This window comes from Microchirus variegatus (genome assembly GCF_963457635.1).
Source record: "Microchirus variegatus genome assembly, chromosome: 2".
NCBI classification, from domain to species: domain Eukaryota; kingdom Metazoa; phylum Chordata; class Actinopteri; order Pleuronectiformes; family Soleidae; genus Microchirus; species Microchirus variegatus.
This window is the reverse complement of record NC_139803.1, coordinates 42722424-42745028: the sequence shown is the minus strand read 5'-3', so window position 1 is coordinate 42745028 and position 22605 is coordinate 42722424. Positions and strand designations below refer to the sequence as shown.

General features: G+C 44.8%; 2 protein-coding genes across 2 annotated transcripts; one reads left to right on the top strand and one right to left on the bottom strand.

The window, feature by feature from the left end:
• Nucleotides 1–280: 280 nt before the first annotated feature.
• Nucleotides 281–5428, bottom strand: LOC310944334 (uncharacterized protein). The gene is made up of 7 exons (XM_083910096.1): nt 5310–5428; nt 4205–4743; nt 3577–4110; nt 2293–2698; nt 1963–2052; nt 1752–1826; nt 281–1673 (listed from the first exon to the last, which is right to left on the bottom strand). Exons 2-7 carry the CDS (start codon nt 4709–4711, stop codon nt 622–624), a joined length of 2664 nt encoding a protein of 887 aa, XP_083766222.1. The 5' UTR covers nt 4712–4743; nt 5310–5428; the 3' UTR covers nt 281–621.
• LOC310944333 (retinal guanylyl cyclase 2-like) lies at nt 4730–21287 on the top strand. The gene is made up of 26 exons (XM_083910095.1): nt 4730–4767; nt 6752–6853; nt 7019–7089; nt 8366–8615; nt 8725–8955; nt 10515–10658; nt 10792–10934; nt 11064–11219; nt 11299–11448; nt 12130–12349; nt 12449–12524; nt 13575–13659; nt 13752–13868; nt 14392–14475; nt 14570–14746; nt 16380–16533; nt 16640–16783; nt 16870–17018; nt 17095–17258; nt 17327–17450; nt 18763–18831; nt 18910–19084; nt 19179–19277; nt 19373–19458; nt 19587–19672; nt 21112–21287. The coding sequence occupies exons 4-26, from the start codon at nt 8375–8377 to the stop codon at nt 21197–21199; spliced, it is 3162 nt and encodes a 1053-aa protein (XP_083766221.1). The 5' UTR covers nt 4730–4767; nt 6752–6853; nt 7019–7089; nt 8366–8374; the 3' UTR covers nt 21200–21287.
• Nucleotides 21288–22605: the final 1318 nt, after the last annotated feature.

Below are 22605 nucleotides of genomic sequence, written 5' to 3'. Positions count from 1 at the left end.
ATATATATAAACATATATATTTATATAAGTCTTTCACAAAACCACGCCAGGTCAACGCAAAATTTCACGTTATTCGCAAAAAAGGTGCAGCATCGACGACTTTCTGTGATGTAACGATGACTTTGGTTAAAGAAAAAAAAAACGAGTCAACACTGTAAAGAAAACGTTTTATATAGAAACCATACATTATTATTATTATTATTATTATTATTATTATAATAGATCAAGCTTTGTGTGGTAACTCTGCTCTCTAGTGGTGATAAACACAAACAGACAGGGAGAGAAAACAGAGGTTACCATGACGACCACAATAACACTGACTGGATTTGTTTAGGAGCAAATGTGAAAAAAACACGGACCTAACGTTTCCACCGCGTGACGGCCGCTGCTCTACGAGTAAAAAGTTCTAGCGGTTGAAAGTCCTGCGATTTAAAAAGTGCGCAGAGAAAACGCTTCTGTGAATAAAAACTTCTGCAGATACACAGTGAATAAAAGGTTTCAGCTAAAGGTTCAGTCCGCGTGGTGGAAAAAGGTCCCTTTTGTTTTTAAGTCCAGAGTCCAGAGACCGCTGGTCTTACATGACGGTTCTGTGTCGTGATAAGGCCCCTGTGGGCCTGGCCATCAGAAGTGACCGTGTCCAGGGTGCGGATTGGGCGGCAATCCCCCTGGAGGAGTGTCCTGGAGCAGGTTCCGGGCCAACGGCCTACTGACCGGGTAGTTCTGAACCAGAGACTCGTCGGTCCACTCTGCTCTGGGCAGTAACTGTTCCATGTGAGGCCCTGGGCCTCTCTGCTGAAGTGGATAAGGACAAATGATGGGGTCCCGCTCCACAAGTGAGAGTCCTGGGGCTCTGTGAGGCCCGTCGGGTCCGTAAGGTCCCGACAGCAACGACGTGTCCCGCTCCATGCTGGCCTGCAGAGTCTGCTGGTCCATCTGATAAAGCTGCTTTTTGAGGACCGGAACGTGGTCTTGGTGGTCCAGTCTGATATGGCACGGCTGCTTTTTGAGGGCTTGTAGGTGGTCCTGTTGTTCCATTTGAACGTGGTACTGTTGTTTCTTCTGGTTCTGGTTGTGGTCCTGTTCCTGGTGATCCATCTGGATGTGATACTGCTGTTTCTTCTGGTTCTGGGTGTGGTCCTGGCTGTGCTGGTCCATCTGAACATGGTACTGTTGTTTCTTCTGGTTCTGCATGTGGTCTTTATTGTGTTGGTCCATCTGCGCCTGGTAGTGGAGGTGCTGTTTTTTCAGGTTTGGAATTTGGTCTCGTTGTCCCTGGTTCTGTTGCGCCTGGGTCTGTTGTATCTGATTATGTTGCGCCTGGTTCTGCTGCTCCTGGTTCTGCTGCTCCTGGTTCTGTTGCTCCTGGTTCTGCTGCGTCTGGTTCTGCTGCGTCTGGTTCTGCTGCCCTTGGTTCTGCGGCCCTTGGTTGTCCTGTAGGTCCATCTGAGCGTGGAACTGCTGCTTCTTCTGGCTCTGGATTTGATTGTGCACCTGGTTCTTGATGTCTTTCCAGTGTCGCCCTCTGAGGACCGGCTCCATGTCCAGACAGCGCTGGCAGACCTCCTTCCCTGGCACTGTTTGGACCAGAACATGGACACCCAGCTGCCTCCAGACCGCTTCCTTCTCTGCCGTTGACCAGGGGCGACGGTGGACCTTTCGAGGAGCCATGGGAACTGATGAAGGTGGAGAAGGTGTTAAGACGATACGATTCTCTTAAAAACAATGCTTCTCACTGACTTATCAGGACTCACCTGAGACTGGAGCCTGCAGCGTGGACTCTGGTGGCGTCGTGGAGGTCACAGGTCTGCTGTTGCTCTTTGAAAGCACTGCTGACATAGAGAAAGACAAGGAGGTCAACAACACCATCTACTGGACGACTCGGAGAATTGCATCGTGTCTGGGAAGGGATGTCTGAAACAGACGGGGAAGAGTTTCAGGGTTCAGGTTTTGGACTTCACTCACCCTGTGGTCGCGGCTTGACCCTCTGACCCGGCTTCTTGTTCCAGGACTGGGTGAATCGTTTCTTCAGCTTGGCTCTGCCTTCAGGAGGGACTGGAAGAAAAACAGGGAGGTGGACAGGGTTTCAGGATCAGGACTAACATGCCGTGGCCTGCTCTGGGTCACAGGAATCGTTGATCGGGTTGTAGGAGTGGCCTACACGAGACCCTGAAGTTACTGATCAAAATCGGTTTCCTGTTTACAAACCTATGGGGCGTCGTACCATCTACAGTTTGTCAACATACCCTGTTGTTAAGAATACAGTTTTGGGGTTGGTTGACCAAGTGTTCTTACCCGCGTCAGGGTCCAGGTCTGGTTCCATAAGCCCCAGGTTGTCCCAGTCCCTCCCCAGCATGTGGTAGAAATCGGTGGTCTGAGCCGCCGCCTCCCAGTCCCCGTCCTGCAGACTCTCTCCGATGGCGATCTCGCAAACCGTCTTCAGGGTCGTCTTCACCGCCAGCGGCGGCCGGATCCACCGGTACCCGGACGCCTTCCTGGCGGCGGACAGCGCCAGGCTGAGGTTGCCCGGCGCCAGAACGTCCAGCAGGGTCTGAATGCTGGAGTCCAGAGATTTGGCCGCCAGCAGGAACCTGCCGAGGTCCCGCAGTTTCTGACTGACGTAGTCGTACCGCTTCTGGCCGCCGTCCTGGTTCTCCATTAATTTATTTCCATATTTACAGATCAGCCAATCGGATTTGACCTGGGTTGGGGTTGAGAGTATAAGGGTGAATTCAATCTCAAAAAATGCGCACTCCCGCTGGTGCAAGTGCTTTCCCCGATTCTCAGAAAAATGACGTTGATTTTCAGAGACCACCCTTGGGAGCAAGGATCTACCCAGAATGCATTGCGTGTTTTGACATAACAAATATGGCGCCGAAAGCAGCGAAACGAGTTCAGTACGCTACAAATTAAGTACTTTCTTTGTTAATAGCAGGGCCGTTTCTAGCTGTTTGGGGGCCCTATGCGAGATACTATTTGGGGGCCCCTATTTTTTTCAAACTCGAGGTAGAGATTCCTAACTTTTTCTGATTGCCCCACAAACACTTACACATTATGCAAATATATGCATAATGAATGCATCCAATACATGCAAATAAAGACCGGTACTTCTCAAAAATATAATCAAATATGAGTCTGAACTCGCAGTTTGGGGGCCCCCTGGTGGCTGTGGGGCCCTATGCAGCTGCATAGTCCACATATAGAAAGAAACGGCTCTGGTTAATAGAGATATAAAAACGATGAAAACCATCGTATTATCTTAGTTTAGGCCCATATTATGGATTACTGACGTCATTGTTGCGTAACATTTATTTTTATTTTACGATCTTTTGTCAATAGCCGGCCAATCAGGTGCGGACAAGCGATTGTTTGGTATCGTTTAACTGACAACCTAATAACTTGACTGACAAACGGATCGTAATAAATAATCGTGACGTAAATGTGTTCTTCTTCTTCTTCTTCTTTTTTGGAGTTGACAGACTGGACGCATGTTTCACGTTACTCCGCCCCCTACAGTCTGAAGACGCATCTGCATTTAAGGGGTGTCCCATTTCTAAGCCCTCGCGGCGTCGCACTCACCTCGTGCGAGATGTGATCGTGGTTCATGCGGTGCAGGACTTCGCTGCAGCTCTCCGACGCGCCACCCGAAATCGGCAGGAGGCGGGACGCCGCCGCCTGGACCCTGCTGCGCTTTCTCGGCCTCTCTGCGCCGAACTCGGACGTCTCGTTCTGGTCCTCGCCGACCTCCTCCGTCGCGGCCCGTTTGGACCCGGTTTCAAAGGTCCCCGTCGCGTTTCCTGCGACCGCATCTCTGGGCGGGTCGCACGACGACGACGACAGCGACGACGAGTCTGCCACGGAGGCGGCGGTCCCGTCGCCGTCGGCCCCGTCGCACGCCGACTTACCTGCGCCGTCGCCGATGTCCTCGAAGGGCTTCTCTATGATGGAGATGGAGTCGGAGGCTAGCTTCTTGCGGCAGCACGCCTGATGTTTCCAGAGATCCGAGCGCAGGAAGAAACCGAGGCACAGCGGACACGGGAGGTAGTTCCTCGCGTCTACTTCCTCCGATGGCTGGCGGCACGGGATGATCTCGCCACTGCCCTGTCTGATCACCTAAGAGCGCCGGCAGACACAAACAGGTGAGGACACGGAGAGAGACGGACGCACACCGACAGGTAAACGGACAAGCAGACGGCGCTGACGATACCTCGATGTTGTGCAGGTAGTTGCCCCTGCAGCGCAGATGCTCCAGCAGCAGGTGGCGCTGTTTGGACCCGGTCGGGAGCGTGCTGGCGGCCACCACCTCCGGCTCGTCCTTGTGCTTCCTCAGCAGGTGGCGGGCGATCTTCACCTGCGGACGCCGGCAGAAGACGCAGTACTGACGCTTCCCGCCGCTCCACATCCTCTTCACCGTCACGCCTTCTTTGCTCTCTTCTAAGCCACGCCTCTTGTCCTTCTGACCACGCCTCTTGTCACCTGCGCCCCACTTCTTGACTGCAGGCGTCTGCTTCTTGCCCTTCTTGCCCCGCCTCCCCTGGCGGGGGCAGCGGGCCGCGGGTTTCTTCACCGCCTCCACGGGTTTCCTCGCGTCTTCCTCCGCTTTGATCGACTCTTCCCCGGGTTTCTTCAGCTCGTCCTCGGGGGCGGAGTGTTGCTCGGACACCTGGAGCTCCATGTTGTCCGCTGCCGCAGCGTCAGCCTTGTCCTGCGTCATAGCAGCGGGTTTCCACCGTAACGGAGGAGGTGCTGAGGACCAGAGGTACAAGACAGGTAAACATCAGCTGTGACGACAACTTTAAGAGGCACTTGACCAAACTCCATACAAATAACCGACACTTTAATATCTGACAACTTCTTAGCATCGGATTCCAAAGTCAAACAAACACAAACTAAACGCTTCACAAACAAACAGTTGGTACTTTCCACTTCGGCGTTGGTCAGCAATAACAAACAGCGACACAACAGGACGAGCCGAGAAACATAGCCACGGTGAGCCGACTGATTTCTACGGTCGTTTTTCAAAGTGTACCGGCGAACGCCGCAGCGTACAAAACCAGCGTCTTCTCACGGGAATTTGGTTCTCACCGCAGGGTCAGCGTGGACGCGGCCAGCGGAGGTCAGACAGCGGACAGGGCGCTGAAACAAGGGGCGTGTCCGATAATGGAAATCCTTCCAGCGTTGTGGACAACATGCTAACAGCCTAGCCGCAGCGAGGCTAGCGCCGCCGCCGCCGCTGCTAGCATGTTTTGCGCGGTGTAAGGACCCGAACGGACCCGAGCATCTGCGAAGAAACACGGAGAGGGACGACTCACTGTGGGAGCGGAGGCAGTCTAAACCCTGTAAAAAGGTTAGCAGCTCCTCTTCCTCCTCTTCCTCGGGCTCTTCTTCTGCAGCTATTTCTCTATTGCTATTTTTTGTCCTTCTATTTTCTTCTTCTTCTTCTTCTTGGCCGTTTAATCGCAGCTTGCGTCCGCGGAGTTGCATTACTGCCATCTTCCGGTGTCAGCTCGAGCAGGGCCGCTCCGGGCTACCGTAGAAATATGTCAACAGCGCCGCCATGTTGGTCCGGGCCGGACCAGACAGTAGCACCCTATAGCTGCTAGTTTTACAAACAAACATACAACAATAATCACCGTTCAAACAATAACAAATAGAAACCTTTATTGTAAAATTATGACATGACGATTTTTTTTATTTTTTTTTAAGATTTAGTTTAGTTATTTTTACAAATAAACAGTAAGTGAGTAGTAGTAGAGGGAAGAAACCTTGATATCTGACAAGTTCGATTAGTTAATAGTGTGAAAAATGTGTAAAAAAAGGTGAAAAAAGTATAACAGCGGAGCTCCAGGGTGTGTGTGTGTGCGTGTGTGCGTGTGTGTGGTGCTTGTTGTATCCGCTCTGGGGCTCCAGGGAGGCGGGTAGGTGGTGGTCGTTGTCCCCGCTGTGGAGCTCCAGGGTGTGGGCCACGGAAATTTGTGTAAAAATGAAGAAAATAGCAAAGTTAAACTAATGTAAAACAGTGAATATTAATCTAAATAGTGTGTTTAATGTGTAAAAAGTTGAAAAAAGTATAAACGTGGAGCTCCGTGGGGAGATATTTGTGGTATTTATACTCAATATATTAATTACATGGACAGGCTAACGTACTTTTATATTCTTCCTTCGTTCGTGTTTAAAGGCGCCATATGTAAGAATGTGGCCAAAAACTGTTACTACAGCCAAATTCAAAATTCAGAGCTGAGACTCTACTGACTGCAGTGATTGGTGGACGGCGGTAGGTGGCGCCACATGACGCCAAAACATGATTTCAGAACATAAACATGATTTGCAGTCTGCAAAATACTACAAACAGTAACCAAGACAAACCAGTAGAAGATGGATGGATGGATGGAACTCCACCCCCTAGTGGCTGCACCATGTAACCCCATGTGTGACTCAGGTACTTCACGGCAGCTCCGTGACCCAGCTGGCACATCGTGGAGACCTGTTCCAGGCCATTCCAGGCAGATCAGTGCAGGTCTAATCCTGCCTCTATTCTTGGCCGCAGACCAGCTGCGACCTGTGATCTTAGAGGAGGAGATGGAGGAGGAAGCTAATCCAGATTAGGGTTAAGAGAAGCACTTGTAGTAACTACACACCTTCACACTGTAACACACATGTGACACAAGTGTGCATCACAAGCACAGAATGCACAAAAGCATTTTAAAATGATTTAAACACATTTCTTTTTCGTTGCCTCTGTTTTACCCGACAGACGTGAGGTCACCTGTCTCCAGCTGTGACATCAGATGAAGGTCGATGATGTCATCGGTCGGGAAGTTCAGCGTTTGGCTGAATACACACACACACACGAGCAGTAAGTCATCCTCTCATCACAGAGTCAAACCTGTAGCCAAAGATCCTCAAACAGGATTGAAGTAATCCCCCCCCCCCCTCTCTCTCTCTCTCACACACACACTCACACACACTCTCTCTCTCTCTCACACACACACTCTCTCACTCTTGTTCGACCTGACATCAGCACTTTATCGCAGATCATCGTTTCGAATGAAAGTGAAGATTTTTTTCTTCAGATGAAGATCTGACACAAAGGTAACACTGTGTGTATGTGTGTGTGTATGTGTGCATGCATTCAGGTGACTTTTGATTGTGTTCAGGTGTTTTTAGGTGACTTTCAGTTGTGTTCAGGTGTTTTTAGGTAAGTTTAGGTGACTTTCAGTTGTGTTCAGGTGTTTTACATACGTTAAGGTGACTTTCAGTTGTGTTCAGGTGTTTTTAGGTACATTCAGGTGACTTTTAGTTGTGTTCAGGTACATTCAGGTGACTTTCAGTTATTCTCAGGTGTTTTTAGGTACGTTCAGGTGACTTTCAGTTGTGTTCAGGTACATTCAGGTGACTTTGTTGGGTTCAGGTGTTTTATAGGTACGTTCAGGTGACTTTCAGTTGTGTTCAGGTGTCTTTAGGTACGTTCAGGTGACTTCCAGTTGTGTTCAGGTACATTCAGGTGACTTTCAGTTGTGTTCAGGTGTTTTTAGGTACATTCAGGTGACTTTCAGTTGTGTTCAGGTACATTCAGGAGACTTTCCGTTGTGTTCAGGTGTCTTTAGGTACATTCAGGTGACTTTCAGTTGTGTTCAGGTGTCTTTAGGTACATTCAGGTGACTTTCAGTTGTGTTCAGGTGTCTTTAGGTACATTCAGGTGAATTTCAGTTGTGTTCAGGTGTCTTTAGGTACATTCAGGTGACTTTCAGTTGTGTTCAGGTACGTTCAGGTGACTTTCAGTTATGTTCAAGTGTTTTTAGGTAACTTTCAGTTGTGTTCAGGTGTCTTTAGGTACATTCAGGTGACTTTCAGTTGTGTTCAGGTACGTTCAGGTGACTTTCAGTTGTGTTCAGGTGTTTTTAGGTAACTTTCGGTTGTGTTCAGGTGTTTTTAGGTACGTTCAGGTAACGTACCTAAAAAACGTACCCTGAGGTGATATTGATCGACAAACTCCTGACGAGTGTCTCTCTGTGATTGGCTGATTCGTACGAGGAGGTCTCACTCTGTCTGGTGTATCAGAAACGCCCTTCAGACAGGAGAAAAATCCCAGAATGCATTTCACTTGAGTCCGTTTCTCTTTCACTTTATTGACATTGCTGTGAAACATGACGTCATCTGTCAGGTGTGTGTACGGTATTGATGCCCCGCCTCTCCGTTTGTGTCAAGACCACTAGCATCGTTGCTATATTTAGCATCGTTGCTATATTTAGCCTCTAAGCGCTCTCTAGTATTAGCTCGGCCTTAAGGGTCAAAGGTCACGACAGTCAGCCGTGAGCACAGTGGAAGTAGGACATTAGCGTTTTCCTGTCGTGTGTGAACTCCACAGGTGGTCGTGATGCGGGTCGCTCGGTGGTCGTTGTGGGCGTGTCTGTGGTCGTTTTGCTTAACGGAGGCGCGGGCGGCGACCTTCAAACTGGCCCTGATTGGCCCGTGGTCATGTGACCCCGTGTTCTCCCGGGCCATGCCTTCAGCAGCAGCTAACCTGGCGCTGTCGCGGTTACGCAGCGACAGCAGTCTGAGCAGAGGCTACTGGTACGACGTGAAACTGCTCAGCGAAGATTGCTCCGCCTCCAAAGGTTCGTCTGTTATTTCGTTTATTTAAAACAAAAAAGTAAATATTAAAACTTGATCCAAACAAACTTTATTTAAACGTACGTAGCTACTCATTTATTTTTTCCTCCCCAGCGCTTACAGAACTTGGACAGATGGAGGGTTACGGCCACGCCTACATCGGCCCCTTTAACCCCTCCCTCTGTCACGCTGCCTCCTTATTGGCTCAGCACTGGGAGGCGGGACTAGCCTCGCCGGGCTGTCTGGACGCTAACTGGCCGAACCTGCCGCCCATCACGCCGCCCAGCAGAGTCCTGTTCTCCGTGCTGCGATTCTTCCGCTGGGCTCACGTTGGCGTCATATCAGGTGATCGTGCTGTGGGCGTGGCCTAACGAACAGGAAATACTCTAAAGTTTTATTTTTAATTTTAGAGAATTTAAAGAAGAACGATTATGGTACGAACAATGATCATCTTTATGACTTTACTGTCCAATAATCTGTCTTTATGACTTTACTGTCCAATAATCTGACTGTCTTTATGACTTTACTGTCCAATAATCTGACTGTCTTTATGACTTTACTGTCCAATAATCTGTCTTTATGACTTTACTGTCCAATAATCTGACTGTCTTCCACATTACCGTCCAATAATCTGACTGTCCTCATGACTCTACTGTCCAATAATCTGACTGTTTTCATTGTCCTTATGACTTTACTGTCCAATACTCTGTTTTTATGACTTAACTGTCCAATAATCTGACTGTCTTCATGACTTTACTGTCCAATAATCTGACTGTCTTTATGACTTTACTGTCCAATAATCTGACTGTCTTCATGACTTTACTGTCCAATAATCTGACTGTCTTCATGACTTTACTGTCCAATAATCTGACTGTCTTTATGACTTTACTGTCCAATAATCTGACTGTCTTCATGACTTAACTGTCCAATAATCTGACTGTCTTCATGACTTTACTGTCCAATAATCTGACTGTCTTTATGACTTTACTGTCCAATAATCTGACTGTCTTCATGACTTTACTGTCCAATAATCTGACTGTCTTTATGACTTTACTGTCCAATAATCTGTCTTTATGACTTTACTGTCCAATAATCTGACTGTCTTCCACATTACCGTCCAATAATCTGACTGTCCTCATGACTCTACTGTCCAATAATCTGACTGTCTTCATTGTCTTTATGACTTTACTGTCCAATAATCTGTCTTTATGACTTAACTGTCCAATAATCTGACTGTCTTCATTGTCTTTATGACTTTACTGTCCAATAATCTGTCTTTATGACTTTACTGTCCAATAATCTGTCTTTATGACTTTACTGTCCAATAATCTGACTGTCTTCCACATTACCGTCCAATAATCTGACTGTCCTCATGACTCTACTGTCCAATAATCTGACTGTTTTCATTGTCCTTATGACTTTACTGTCCAATACTCTGTTTTTATGACTTAACTGTCCAATAATCTGACTGTCTTCATGACTTTACTGTCCAATAATCTGACTGTCTTTATGACTTTACTGTCCAATAATCTGACTGTCTTCATGACTTTACTGTCCAATAATCTGACTGTCTTCATGACTTTACTGTCCAATAATCTGACTGTCTTTATGACTTTACTGTCCAATAATCTGACTGTCTTCATGACTTTACTGTCCAATAATCTGACTGTCTTCATGACTTTCGGGTCCAATAATCTGACTTGTCTTCAACAGGAAGTCGGCCATTTTGAATTCGACCTAACCCCTTACAGTGTCGCATAACTTCGCCGTACGTCGACCGATCTTCTCGGAACTTTCTATGCGACACAAGAGACTCGGCCAGAAACCGCCAAGCGCCACCTGCTGGCAGCACGACGCCCCTCGGTAGCTTTAACTGTAACCGCTTCTTTTCCCCCTAACGCCAGCTCCGTCCAACCTGTGGCAAAGCACCGGACAGGAAGTGGCGTCCGCACTGCGCGCCATGGGTCTGCCGGTCGACCCCGTGGTTACCATGGAGACGGGAGCTCGGGAAGCTCTGAGGGAGATCAGGGAGGCCGACGAGGTCAAAGGTCAGCGCGGAGGAATCTGTGAAATCCCCCATAATTAAAATATATTCTGTTATAATTGATAAATAATATTGTTTGTTATTGTTTCTGTTAGCAACTTGTATGTTTCATTAAGTTCCCTGTGTTGCTGTGTCAGTGGTGATCATGTGCATGAGCTCCGTCCTGATTGGTGGAGAGGATCAGCGGGAGCTCCTATTGGCTGCTCTGGACACGGGGATGGTGTCTGACGGTTACGTTTTCATACCGTACGACGCTCTGCTGTACGCCATGCCCTACCAGGTAACCCATGACAACGTTAATACAAAAAAAAAAATGTCGTTGACAGTGTTCGTAGTTTAAATTTGATGATGAAAATGTTCCTTTCTTACGTCGCTGTGGTTCTGATTGGTTCTCTCGCCGTCCAATCAGGACACGGTGTTCCCTCAGCTGACCAACAACACGCGGCTCCGCCACGCCTACGGCTCTGTCCTGACCGTAACCATGGCGTCCGACCAGAACTTCTACGAAGCGTTTCGTCAGGCTCAAATCGACCGAGAGATCCGCTCACCGATCGCCGCGACAGAGGTAAACAACAACAAGTAAACAAAAGTCAACCACACCAACACAAACAGACACGTTGACGTGCGATGTCGTCCGCCTGCAGGTGTCGCCCTTCTTTGGCACCATCTTTAACATGGTGTACTTCGTCGCCAAGGCGGTGGAGGAGCGTCGTCAGGCAGGGGGCGGGCACTGGGTGGATGGTGACCAGCTCGTCCAATCAGATGGAGGCTTTGAATTTCAGGGCTTTAATCAGGTCAGTGCACGTGTTGAACTTTAGATTTTATATATATGTATATGTGTATATATATATATATATATGTGTTTATTTATATATGTGTGCATATAAATGTATATCTATGTGTATATATATATAAATACATATATATATATACATATATACATGCATATGTATGTATGTATGTACATTTATACATGTGTATATGTATGTATGTATGTACATATATATGTATATGTATGTATGTATGTATGTACATATATATGTAAGTGTGTATGTACATATGTATATGTATTTATGTATGTACATATATATGTGTATGTAAGTACATATATATACATGTATGTATGTACATCTATCTATCTATCTATCTATCTATCTATCTATCTATCTATCTATCTATCTATCTATCTATCTATCTATCTATCTATCTATCTATCTATCTATCTATCTATCTATATATACGTGTATATATTCTTTATATATACACACACGTATATGTATATATTAATATCCCATATTCTTTCATATATACATATATCAAACTTTACATTTAAAATCTACAACCCCAAATCTTTCATTTCGAATTTATAACTAATTCTGAATTTATAATCTGTAACCCATAAAGTATAAACTGTATCTCACATTCTATAAACTAATAATCTGCAACTGGTAATCCATAAATCTGTGTTTGCTCAGGTGTTGTATGGTGGTAAAGAGGGGCGTGGCCTGCAGGCCAGGTACGTGGTGTTGGGCAGCGACGGCGGCCGCCTGGTTCCGACGCACACGCTCGCTCCGACGCACGCAGACGGAGCGGTCGGCGGTTTGAAACCGCTTAGCCACTCCTTCACGTTCCCCGGAGGGAAACCCCCCGCGGCCAGCTTCTGTTGGTTCAGTCCGGAGGAGGCGTGCAGCGGCGGTGAGTTCACTGACCTGTGTGTGTGTGTGTGTATCTGTGTACGACACATGAACAGGAAGTGATGTCATCGTGCTGATTTCATTTCCCGTTCGCCTGCAGGTGTCGACACTGTGACCATGTTCTTCATCTGTCTGTTGTTCTGTGCCGGGATTGGTGCATTTTACTACTGTATCAGGTTAGCGCGCGCACGCACGCACACACACACGCACACACACACACATTCTTGTACTTGCTGCATACTGAGGACTGGGTTGCTGGCAAAGTGAGGACCAGCATTTCCACTTTATAAATCAACACAATTACAAATATCTACTTCATGAATGACATCGACAAAGATCTACTACTGGTTGCAGTACCATAAAATGTCTGCAGGTGGAGCCCCAGAGCAAAAACGGCTGGAAAACTTTTTAGATTTTTTTTTTTATTATTATTTTTTTATTTTTGGCCCAAAATTTGACAAAAACGTCAAATTTTATACTATGTCGTCCAAAATTGGGAAAATTTTGACCCAAAATTTTTGGTCCAAAATTTGACAAAAACAACAAATGTTATACTGTCGTCCAACATTTGGAAAAAAAATTTGACCAAAAATTGACAAAAACGTCAAATTTTATACTATGTCGTCCAAAATTTGCAAAAAAAATTTGACCCAAAATTTTTGGTCCAAAATTTGACAAAAACATCAAATGTTATACCATGTCGTCCAAAATTTGGAAAAAAAAACTGACCCAAAATTTTTGGCCCAAAATTTGACAAAAACGTCAAATTTTATACCATGTCGTCCAAAATGTTAAAAAAAAATTTGACCCAAAATTTTGGGCCCAAAATTTGACAAAAACATCTAATTTTATACTATGTCGTCCAAAATTTGAAAAAAAAATTTGACCCAAAATTTGACAAAAACGTCATACTATACTATGTCATCCAAAATTTGACAAAAAAATTTAAAAATCATTTTTGGTCAAAAATTTGACAAAAAAGTCACACTACACTTATTTATTTTTTTGACAAATTGAGTATAGCATGTTATAGCAACCTAAGGAAGTGATTTCAATGAAAATAAAGTGAGGACCGGCTAAAATGTCCTCACTCTGTAAAAATGACCTCACTTTGTTGGTTAAAAACCCTGACTGGTCCTCAGTATGCTGCAAATACAAACACACGCGCGCACGCACACACACAAATGTAATAAATAACAGTGAGAATGATTATTCCGTGTGGACAGGAAGTACAAACGAGCTGCAGGCGTCACAAAGTTGGTCCTCACTCTGGACGACGTCGTGTTCATCGACACGCAAGTTAGCCGGAAGGTCAGAGGTCAAAGTTCAGACGGCTGTGCTTGCTTTGGATTATTTACTTTTTCTTTTGTTGTCGTCTCACCGTCGCTCTCTCGTTCACGTAGAAACTGAACGACGAGTCCATCATGCGGAGTCTCCTGGACGTTAAGACTCCGCTGCGCTCGGCCGCGCGAAGCTACATCCTGACGACGCCCGAGAGCTCCAACATCGCAATGCTGGAGGTCTGTCCAATATGTCCAGTCTGTCCAATATGTCCAATCTGAAAAATCTGTCCAATCTGAAAAATCTGAAAAATCTGTCCAATCTGAATCTGAAAAATCTGTCCAATCTGAAAAATCTGAAAAATCTGTCCAATCTGTCCAATCTGAAAAAAAATGTCCAATCTGTCCAATCTGAAAAATATGTCCGATCTGAAAAATATGTCCAATCTGAAAAATATGTCCAATCTGAAAATTTGTCCAATCTGTCCAATCTGAATCGGAAAAATATGTCCAATCTGAAAAATATGTCCAATCTGAAAAATATGTCCAATCTGAAAAATATGTCCAATCTGTCTTCATGATTTTACTGTCCAATAATCTGACTGTCTTCATTGTCTGTACATTTTTATTGTCCAATTATGTTTTCTCTCTTTCCTTTTTTTAACTATCCATTCATTTTGGTCTTCACTGTCTTCACTGTCCAAATGTCCTCACCTGTCTGTCTCGGTGAATGGGACGCTCTGATTGGTTGTCTCGTTTCCAGGGCGACTGGGTTTGGATGAAGAAGATTCCTGGTGGAAAATCGATGACGGCCATCAATCAGAACACCCAGAGACTGTTCAGCCAAGTACGGCGCACACATCAGATTACAGTAGATTACAGTAGATTATTATTAATAAGTTAAATGTTAATAATGTTATTTATGAAAAATCTGCTTGCAGTTGCGCGACATGCGCCAGGAGAACCTGAACTCGTATCTCGGCCTGTTCTTCGACTCGAGGATCTTTGCTCTCGTGGTCGAACACTGTCCTCGCGGAAGTTTGTCCGACCTGCTCGCCGACGCTAACATCAGACTGGACTGGATGTTCAAGTCGTCGCTGCTCATGGACCTGATCAAGGTTGAGCAATGACAACAACTACCAACGACAACAATAACAACGACAACAACTACCAACGACAACAATAACAATGACAACAACTACCAACTACAACAATAACAATGACAACAACTACCAACTACAACAATGACAATGACAACAACTACCAACTACAACAATAACTATGACAACAATAACAATGACAACAATAACAATGACAACAACTACCAACTACAACAATAACAATGACAACAACTACCAACTACAACAATAACAATGACAACAACTACCAACTACAACAATAACAATGACAAGAACTACCAACGACAACAATAACAATGACAACAACTACCAACTACACCAATAACAATGACAACAACTACCAACTACACCAATAACAATGACAACTACCAACGACAACAATAACAATGACAACAACTACAAACTACAACAATAACAATGACAACAACTACCAACGACAACAACAACAATGACAACAACTACCAACGACAACAACAACAATGACAACAACTACCAACTACAACAACGACAATGACAACAACTACCAACTACAACAACAATGACAACTACCAACGACAACAACAAAAATGACAACAACTACCAACTACAACAATAACAATGACAACAACTACCAACGACAACAATAACGATGACAACAACTACCAACGACAACAATAACAATGACAACAACTACCAACTACAACAACGACAATGACAACAACTACCAACTACAACAACGACAATGACAACAACTACCAACGACAACAACAATGACAACAACCAACGACTACAACAAAAATGACAACAACTACCAACTACAACAATAACAATGACAACAACTACCAACGACAACAATAACAATGACAACAACTACCAACGACAACAATAACAATGACAACAACTACCAACGACAACAATAACAATGACAACAACTACCAACTACAACACTAACAATGACAACATTCACCAATTAGCACTGATGAAAACCACGACCAACATGTACTACCAAGCGCTGGGCGATATAACGGCGTCAACATTAACGTACGTTAACGCATTTCCATGACGACTGCCTGGAAAAAGACGTGCGCGACAATGTTTTTACGTGCCGAGACACCGGAGTCCAGGCAGCGTTTACCAGCTAGCTCCGTTAGCTCCTTTACCTGTGTACTGCGTATGTGTGCCTCTGTTTTTAAAGGTTAGCGTTACTCTAGAGACTCATTTTAACAATCGGGAGTCACGTAAACACAACATCGCGCACGTCTTCTTCTGGGCAGTCGTCGTGGAAACGCGCAATGCGCTAACGTGCTTTAACGTTGACGCCGTTAACTGCCGCTATCACGCTAACGTGCCCAGCACTAAACAGAATATATGAAAATGCAGATGTCGTACACTACTGTTCAAAAGTTTGTGGTCACCTTTACCATTTTTTTTAGTGTTTTCCATGAAAAGTCACACTGTTATTCATCAACTGTGCTGTTTTCAGCTGTGCTAACATCATTAGCACAAGGGTTTTCTAATCATCCAATAGCCTTCTAACGCCATTAGCAAACACAATGGACCATTAGAACACTGGAACTGGGCCTAAGTTAGTGTACGTTGTGTTTATATAATATTGTGCTTGTTGTTGTTCCAGGGCATGAAGTACCTTCACCTGCGAGGTCTGAGTCACGGTCGTCTCAAATCGACAAACTGTCTAGTCGACGGACGCTTTGTCCTCAAAATCACCGACTACGGTCTTCCCATGATCCTTCACTCCCAGAGCCTCAGCCTGACGGACGACCCGCAGGGTAACAAACGTCGGCGCGCTGCCGCTGTCGCGGTTCTGATGCGACGCCAAGCCCCGCCCCCCCCCCCCCCTTTCTCACGCCCCGCCTCTCTCTCTCTGTGTCTCAGAGCTGCTGTGGACGGCTCCGGAGCTTCTGAGGAGTCCGGTCAGAGGAGGCTCGTTGGCCGGGGACGTCTTCAGCTTCTCCATCATCGTGCAGGAAGTGATCTCCCGGACGCCGCCGTACGCCATGATGGACATGCCCGCGCACGGTGAGACCTGGACGCCCGCGTCCGTCTCGTCTCGTCTCGTCTTTGCAACCCGTTTGCGTGTCTGACCACGCGTTTGTGTCCGTCAGAGATCGTGGAGCGTCTGAAGCAGCCGCCTCCTCTCTGCAGACCCGTGGTCTCGGTCGACGAATCTCCCACCGAGTGTTTCGCGCTGATGAACGAGTGTTGGAACGAGGACCCCAACAAGAGGCCGGTCTTCGACGACATCTTCAAACAGGTCGGTGCTGCCGTCTGCTGGAGTTCCCGAGGAGGAACATCTAAACACTACGTGTGTGTGTGTGTGTGTGTTGCAGTTTCGGGGCATTAACAGAGGCAAGAAGGCGAACATCATCGACTCCATGCTGCGCATGTTGGAGCAGTACAGCTCGAACCTGGAGGATCTGATCCGAGAGCGAACGGACGAGCTGGAAATCGAGAGGACCAAGACGGAGAAGCTGATCGGACAGCTGCTGCCCAAGTACGACGCTGTGACACCACTTCCTGTGTCGGTGTGTGCATTTTTACTGACCCGGTGTTGTCCTCCAGGTCTGTGGCTCAGGCGCTGAAGAAGGGGAAGCCGGTCCGGCCGGAACACTACTCTGACTCCACGCTTTACTTTAGCGACATCGTTGGATTCACAACCATCTCCGCTCTGAGCGAACCCATCGAGGTAAAGTCTCATTGTTAACCGTTTTCTCCTCCGCGTGAGGGTCATGTGACCTTGGCAGGGCAAACACGTCGGGCATGAACAATCGTCCACTGCAGGAGATGGAGAGACAGAAGCTGAGTCGGATAAGGCGAAACTCTCAATTTACCGGTCAGTCCATGTTCCAAACCTCAGCCATGGTCACAAGTTGTGGGTCGTGACAGGAAGAACGAGGTTCTTCAGCCGAAATTAGCCTTAGAGATGCCCTAGAAGAAGCCAGAGAAGAGCTTGAGAAGAGCTTGAGAAGAAGCCAGAGAAGAAGCCCTAGAAGAAGCCAGAGAAGAGCTTGAGAAGAAGCCAGAGAAGAACCCAGAGGAGAAGCCAGAGGAGAAGCCCTAGAAGAAGTCCTAGGAAGCCAGAGGAGAAGCCAGAGGAGAAGCCCTAGAAGAAGCCCTAGAAGAAGTCCGAGTGGAAGCCCTAGAAGAAGCCCGAGAAGAATCCCAAGAAGAAATCCCCGCAAGAAGCCCGAGAAGAAACCTGAGAAGAAGCCCGAGAAGAAGCCAGAGGAGATGCCCTAGAAGAGGCCTTGAAGAAGCCCGAGAAGTAGTCCAAGAAGAAGACCGAGTGGAAGCCTGAGTGGAAACCCGAGAAGAAGCCCGAGAGGAAGCCAGAGAAGAAGCCCGAGAAGAAGCCCGAGAGGAAGCCAGAGAAGAAGCCCGAGAAGAAGCCCGAGAGGAAGCCAGAGAAGAAGCCCGAGAAGAAGCCAGAGAAGAAGCCCTAGAAGAAGCCTGAGTTGAAGCCCTAGAAGAAGTCCTAGAAGAAGCCAGAGAGGAAGCCCGAAAGGAAGCCCAAGAAGAAGTCCTAGAAGAAGTCCTAGAAGAAGTCCTAGAAGAAGTCCTAGAAGAAGTCCTAGAAGAAGTTCTAGAAGAATCCAGAGAAGAAGCCCAAGAAGAAGTCCTAGAAGAAGTTCTAGAAGAAGTCCTAGAAGAAGTTCTAGAAGAAGTTCTAGAAGAATCCAGAGAAGAAGCCAGAGAAGAAGTCCTAGAAGAAGTCCTAGAAGAAGCCCTAGAAGAAGCCAGAGAAGAAGCCAGAGAAGACGCCCTAGAAGCCCCAGAAGAAGCCCCAGAAGAAGCCCTAGAAGAAGCCTGAGTGGAAGCCCTAGAAGAAGTCGGAGACAAAACCACAGAAGAAGCCCTAGAAGAAGCACTAGAAGCCCTCAACCCAGAGGAGAACCTCTGGGTCTGGCCACTGCTCCTCCAAATTGCCAGTTGTGGTTCTTTCACGTGTACATAAACAGTTATTTAGTATATATGTAATGAACTGTGTGTGTGTGCAGGTGGTCGACCTGCTGAACGACCTTTACACCATGTTTGACGCCATCATTGCTTCTCATGACGTCTACAAGGTAAAGAAAGGGGCTTTGCTTTCTGACGCCAACGATCTTCTGACCACATTAACGTCAAAAGAACGGTTTTATTCACAGGTGGAAACGATCGGCGACGCCTACATGGTGGCGTCCGGCGTCCCCAACCGGAACGGAACCCGCCACGCAGCCGAAGTGTCCAACATGTCGCTGGACATCCTGCACTCGATCGGCGCCTTTAAGATCAAACACATGCCTGAGATCAAGGTGAAGATACGCATCGGTCTGCACTCAGGTATAAATACACACATATATATGTACACACGTAGAGTATGTGCAGCTGCACTTGCTGCTGCATCCACCAGGTGTCTCTCTCTCTCTGTGTTCAGGTCCAGTGGTTGCCGGTGTGGTCGGCCTGACCATGCCCAGGTACTGTCTGTTTGGAGACACGGTCACCACGGCGTCACACATGGAAGCATCAGGACTGCGTATGTAACGGTAAAAAAGTAAAAAAAAACCAGTGAGCGAACGAACGCAGACCAGTTTGAGTGACGACGACTGGACGGCCATCTTGTGTTTGCAGCGTACAGGATCCACATCAGTCTGCAGACGGTGAAGGTCCTGACCAGCCTCAAACTCGGATACCACTTCGACACCAGGAAGTCAAAGGTCGATCGCTCGTCCGTTTCAAGACCAAAAGCGCTGACTCGTGTTCAGCGTTGTGGGCGAGATGCTAACTGTGCTAACGTGGAAGCTGTTGTTTGTTTGTTTGTTTGTTTGTTTGTTTGTTTGTTTAGGTGAAGGGCACCGAGGACACCTACTGGCTCATCGGTCGCGACGGTTTCAACAAACCTCTTCCTGTTCCTCCAGATCTCACCGGAGGGTATGACATCACACACACTTTATATAAAGGAATAATAATAATTAGTTATGTAATGAAATATATATATATATATATATACAAAATATCTTGATAAAATAATAATGTGGTAACTATAATGTGATGTTTCTATACTTCTTATTTTCTAGAGTTGATTGCTAAACTCAAAAACTGATCAATCGGAATTAATATCTTGGGGGATGATGACAAAAACAAAGCAATGTTATTTTAAAATATATATATGTATGTATATATATGTATATGTATATACATATGTATATATATTTACATGTGTATGTATATGTATTTGTATATATATATGTATATGTATGTATATATGTATATATATGTATATATGTATATATGTATGTATATATATATTTATGCATATATATGTATATATGTATGTATATATATATTTATGCATATATATGTATATATGTATGTACATATATGTATGTATGTGTGTATATATATGTATGTATATGTGTATAAATATATATATGTATGTATATGTATGTATGTATATATATGTATGTATATGTGTGTATATATATGTATGTATATGTGTATAAATATATATATGTATGCATATGTGTGTGTGTATATATATATATATTTGTATGTATATGTGTATGTATATATATATATATATATATATATATATGTATATATATATATATACATATATATATATATATATATATATATGTATGTATATGTGTATATATATATATGTATGTATATGTGTGTATATATATATATGTTTATGCAAAAAAATTAGTGCTGGGTACTAGGTTAACGCACGACGCGTTTCCATGAAGACTGACCGGAAAAATACGCGTGCGACGTCATGTTTACGCGCCGCGACGTCATGTTTACGCGCCGCGACACCAGAGTCCAGGCACCGTTTACCCGTTAGCTCCGTTAGCTGCTTTAGCTCCGTTAGCGTACCTGCGTCACTGCGTATGTGTGCCTCTGTTTTTAAAGTTTAGCGTCACTTTAGCGACTCACTTTAACACTCGGGAGTCGCGCAAACACGACGTCACGCGCGTCTTTTTTCCGGTCAGTCGTCATGGAAGCGCGCCGTGAATTAGCGTTGGCGCACGTTTAACCGCCGCTATCGCGCCCAGCACTAACATTTATGCTCGTGTTTATGTTTTTTGTTCGTATCTTGTCGTTAGATCATGGTGCAAAATTCTCCAAAAAACGTTGGGATGGTCGGAAATTGGGGGAATGTCACAAACAAAAGAATGTCGTCTGCGTACGAAGGACATTTTTAGCTTCATATGTTCAAACTCTGCACCTTTTAATGACAAATCGTATCAGTTAAGAAGCAGGTTAACAGGATAAAAGGGCTCCCCTGGTGGACGCATCCTGCCATGGGGGGGGGAAAGGTTCGTTTTGTTGTTGTTCACATTGTTGTTGTTGTTGTCTCTCAGGGCCACCGGCCATGGCATCAATCTGGACGAGATTCCAGTCGCGAGACGACAGAAGTTTCTGGATCGACAGAAGTTGATGAAGAAATGATGAACCGAAAACCACCGAAACATGACGCAGACACACAAACAAACAAACAAACAAACAAACAAACACACACTACCTCAACAACAGTGCTTTAAAGGACCTTTTTTTTTTGCTTCCCCCACCAACTTTTTCATGACCTTCAGCCAAAGTTCAACGAGCTAAAAAACGTGGAGACGCTGGACAGTTACTGTGGAAGCGAGTAGACGCTGTGAAACAGAAAATAAGTAAAGTAAAGTATACATTTGTATAAGTCAATAATGACATAAATAGCTCTAATTTTATTTTTTGGACCAAATAAGTAAATTGTACGATAATTTCAGCTTTTATTTATTCTTGTGTGTGTTCTGACGATGTTGTTTCTGTCATATTTACATCATCAATTCATAAAATCAATTTCTTGATTTGAGTTTTTATTCCCAGACTCATATTCAGTTTATAATATCTTCATTAATTTAAGGAAGATAATAAGAAAAAAATGCAGGATTGGTGTTGAATCATTTGTTTTCGATGCTGAAATAAACATAGATCCGGACTAAAGATATATTTTTAAATTAATTAATAAATAAAAATTTTAAACAGTATCTAATCTCAATTTGAGATTTCTATTGTATATTTGAATTAGATATTTTTTCATAAAAATAATAATCAGCTCCTCCAAATAAACAATGTTTATTTATTTATATATATTTTTTTAATTAAAAAAAATAAAAAATCAGTAATAGTTTGTAATTTTTTTTTTTTTTTAATCCATGATGCTAAATATCCAGGTTCATTGATTAGGATATTTTAAGATATTTAATGATTATTCACAGTTATGACATTTATTAGTTAAAAGATAGTTCTCCAATAACTACAAATAAAGACAAATAAAGGAAGTGTAAATAAATAAATAAATAAAAAACCCAAACCGTAATTTCCGTTTTATTAAAACACAGTAAAAGTATATTTAATGACAGTTTGTAATAAATGATAATAATATTAAAGACAGCTTCGCTCACAATCTAATGAAATCATGCTTTGTTGTCCGTCTTTGAAGCTGCACTGTGTTTTGTTGTTAGCATGGTCGTCCCATTGTGATGCTAGCTGTTTTAGCTAGGTCTCGCTCGTGAAAACGAGATTTTCATCCCAATTTGACTTCCTGTTCATATAAAGAACATTAATAAACAAACAAAACGCCCCCCAGAGCATGTTAGCAAAACATAATGTGTCGAAAAACGGGGACAATAATGTGTTATCATAACGCACGCAAATAAAAAGCAAAAAAAAAAAAAAAGCTGCGTCATCATGTCATCGTAAGTGAATTAAACCATTAAAGAGGGGGCAATGGTTTGGCCCGGTGTCCTCCTCCTTCCGCCCGGACCAAGATGGAGCGGGACGTGACCGTGACGAAGTGAGTAACGTTTGTTCGA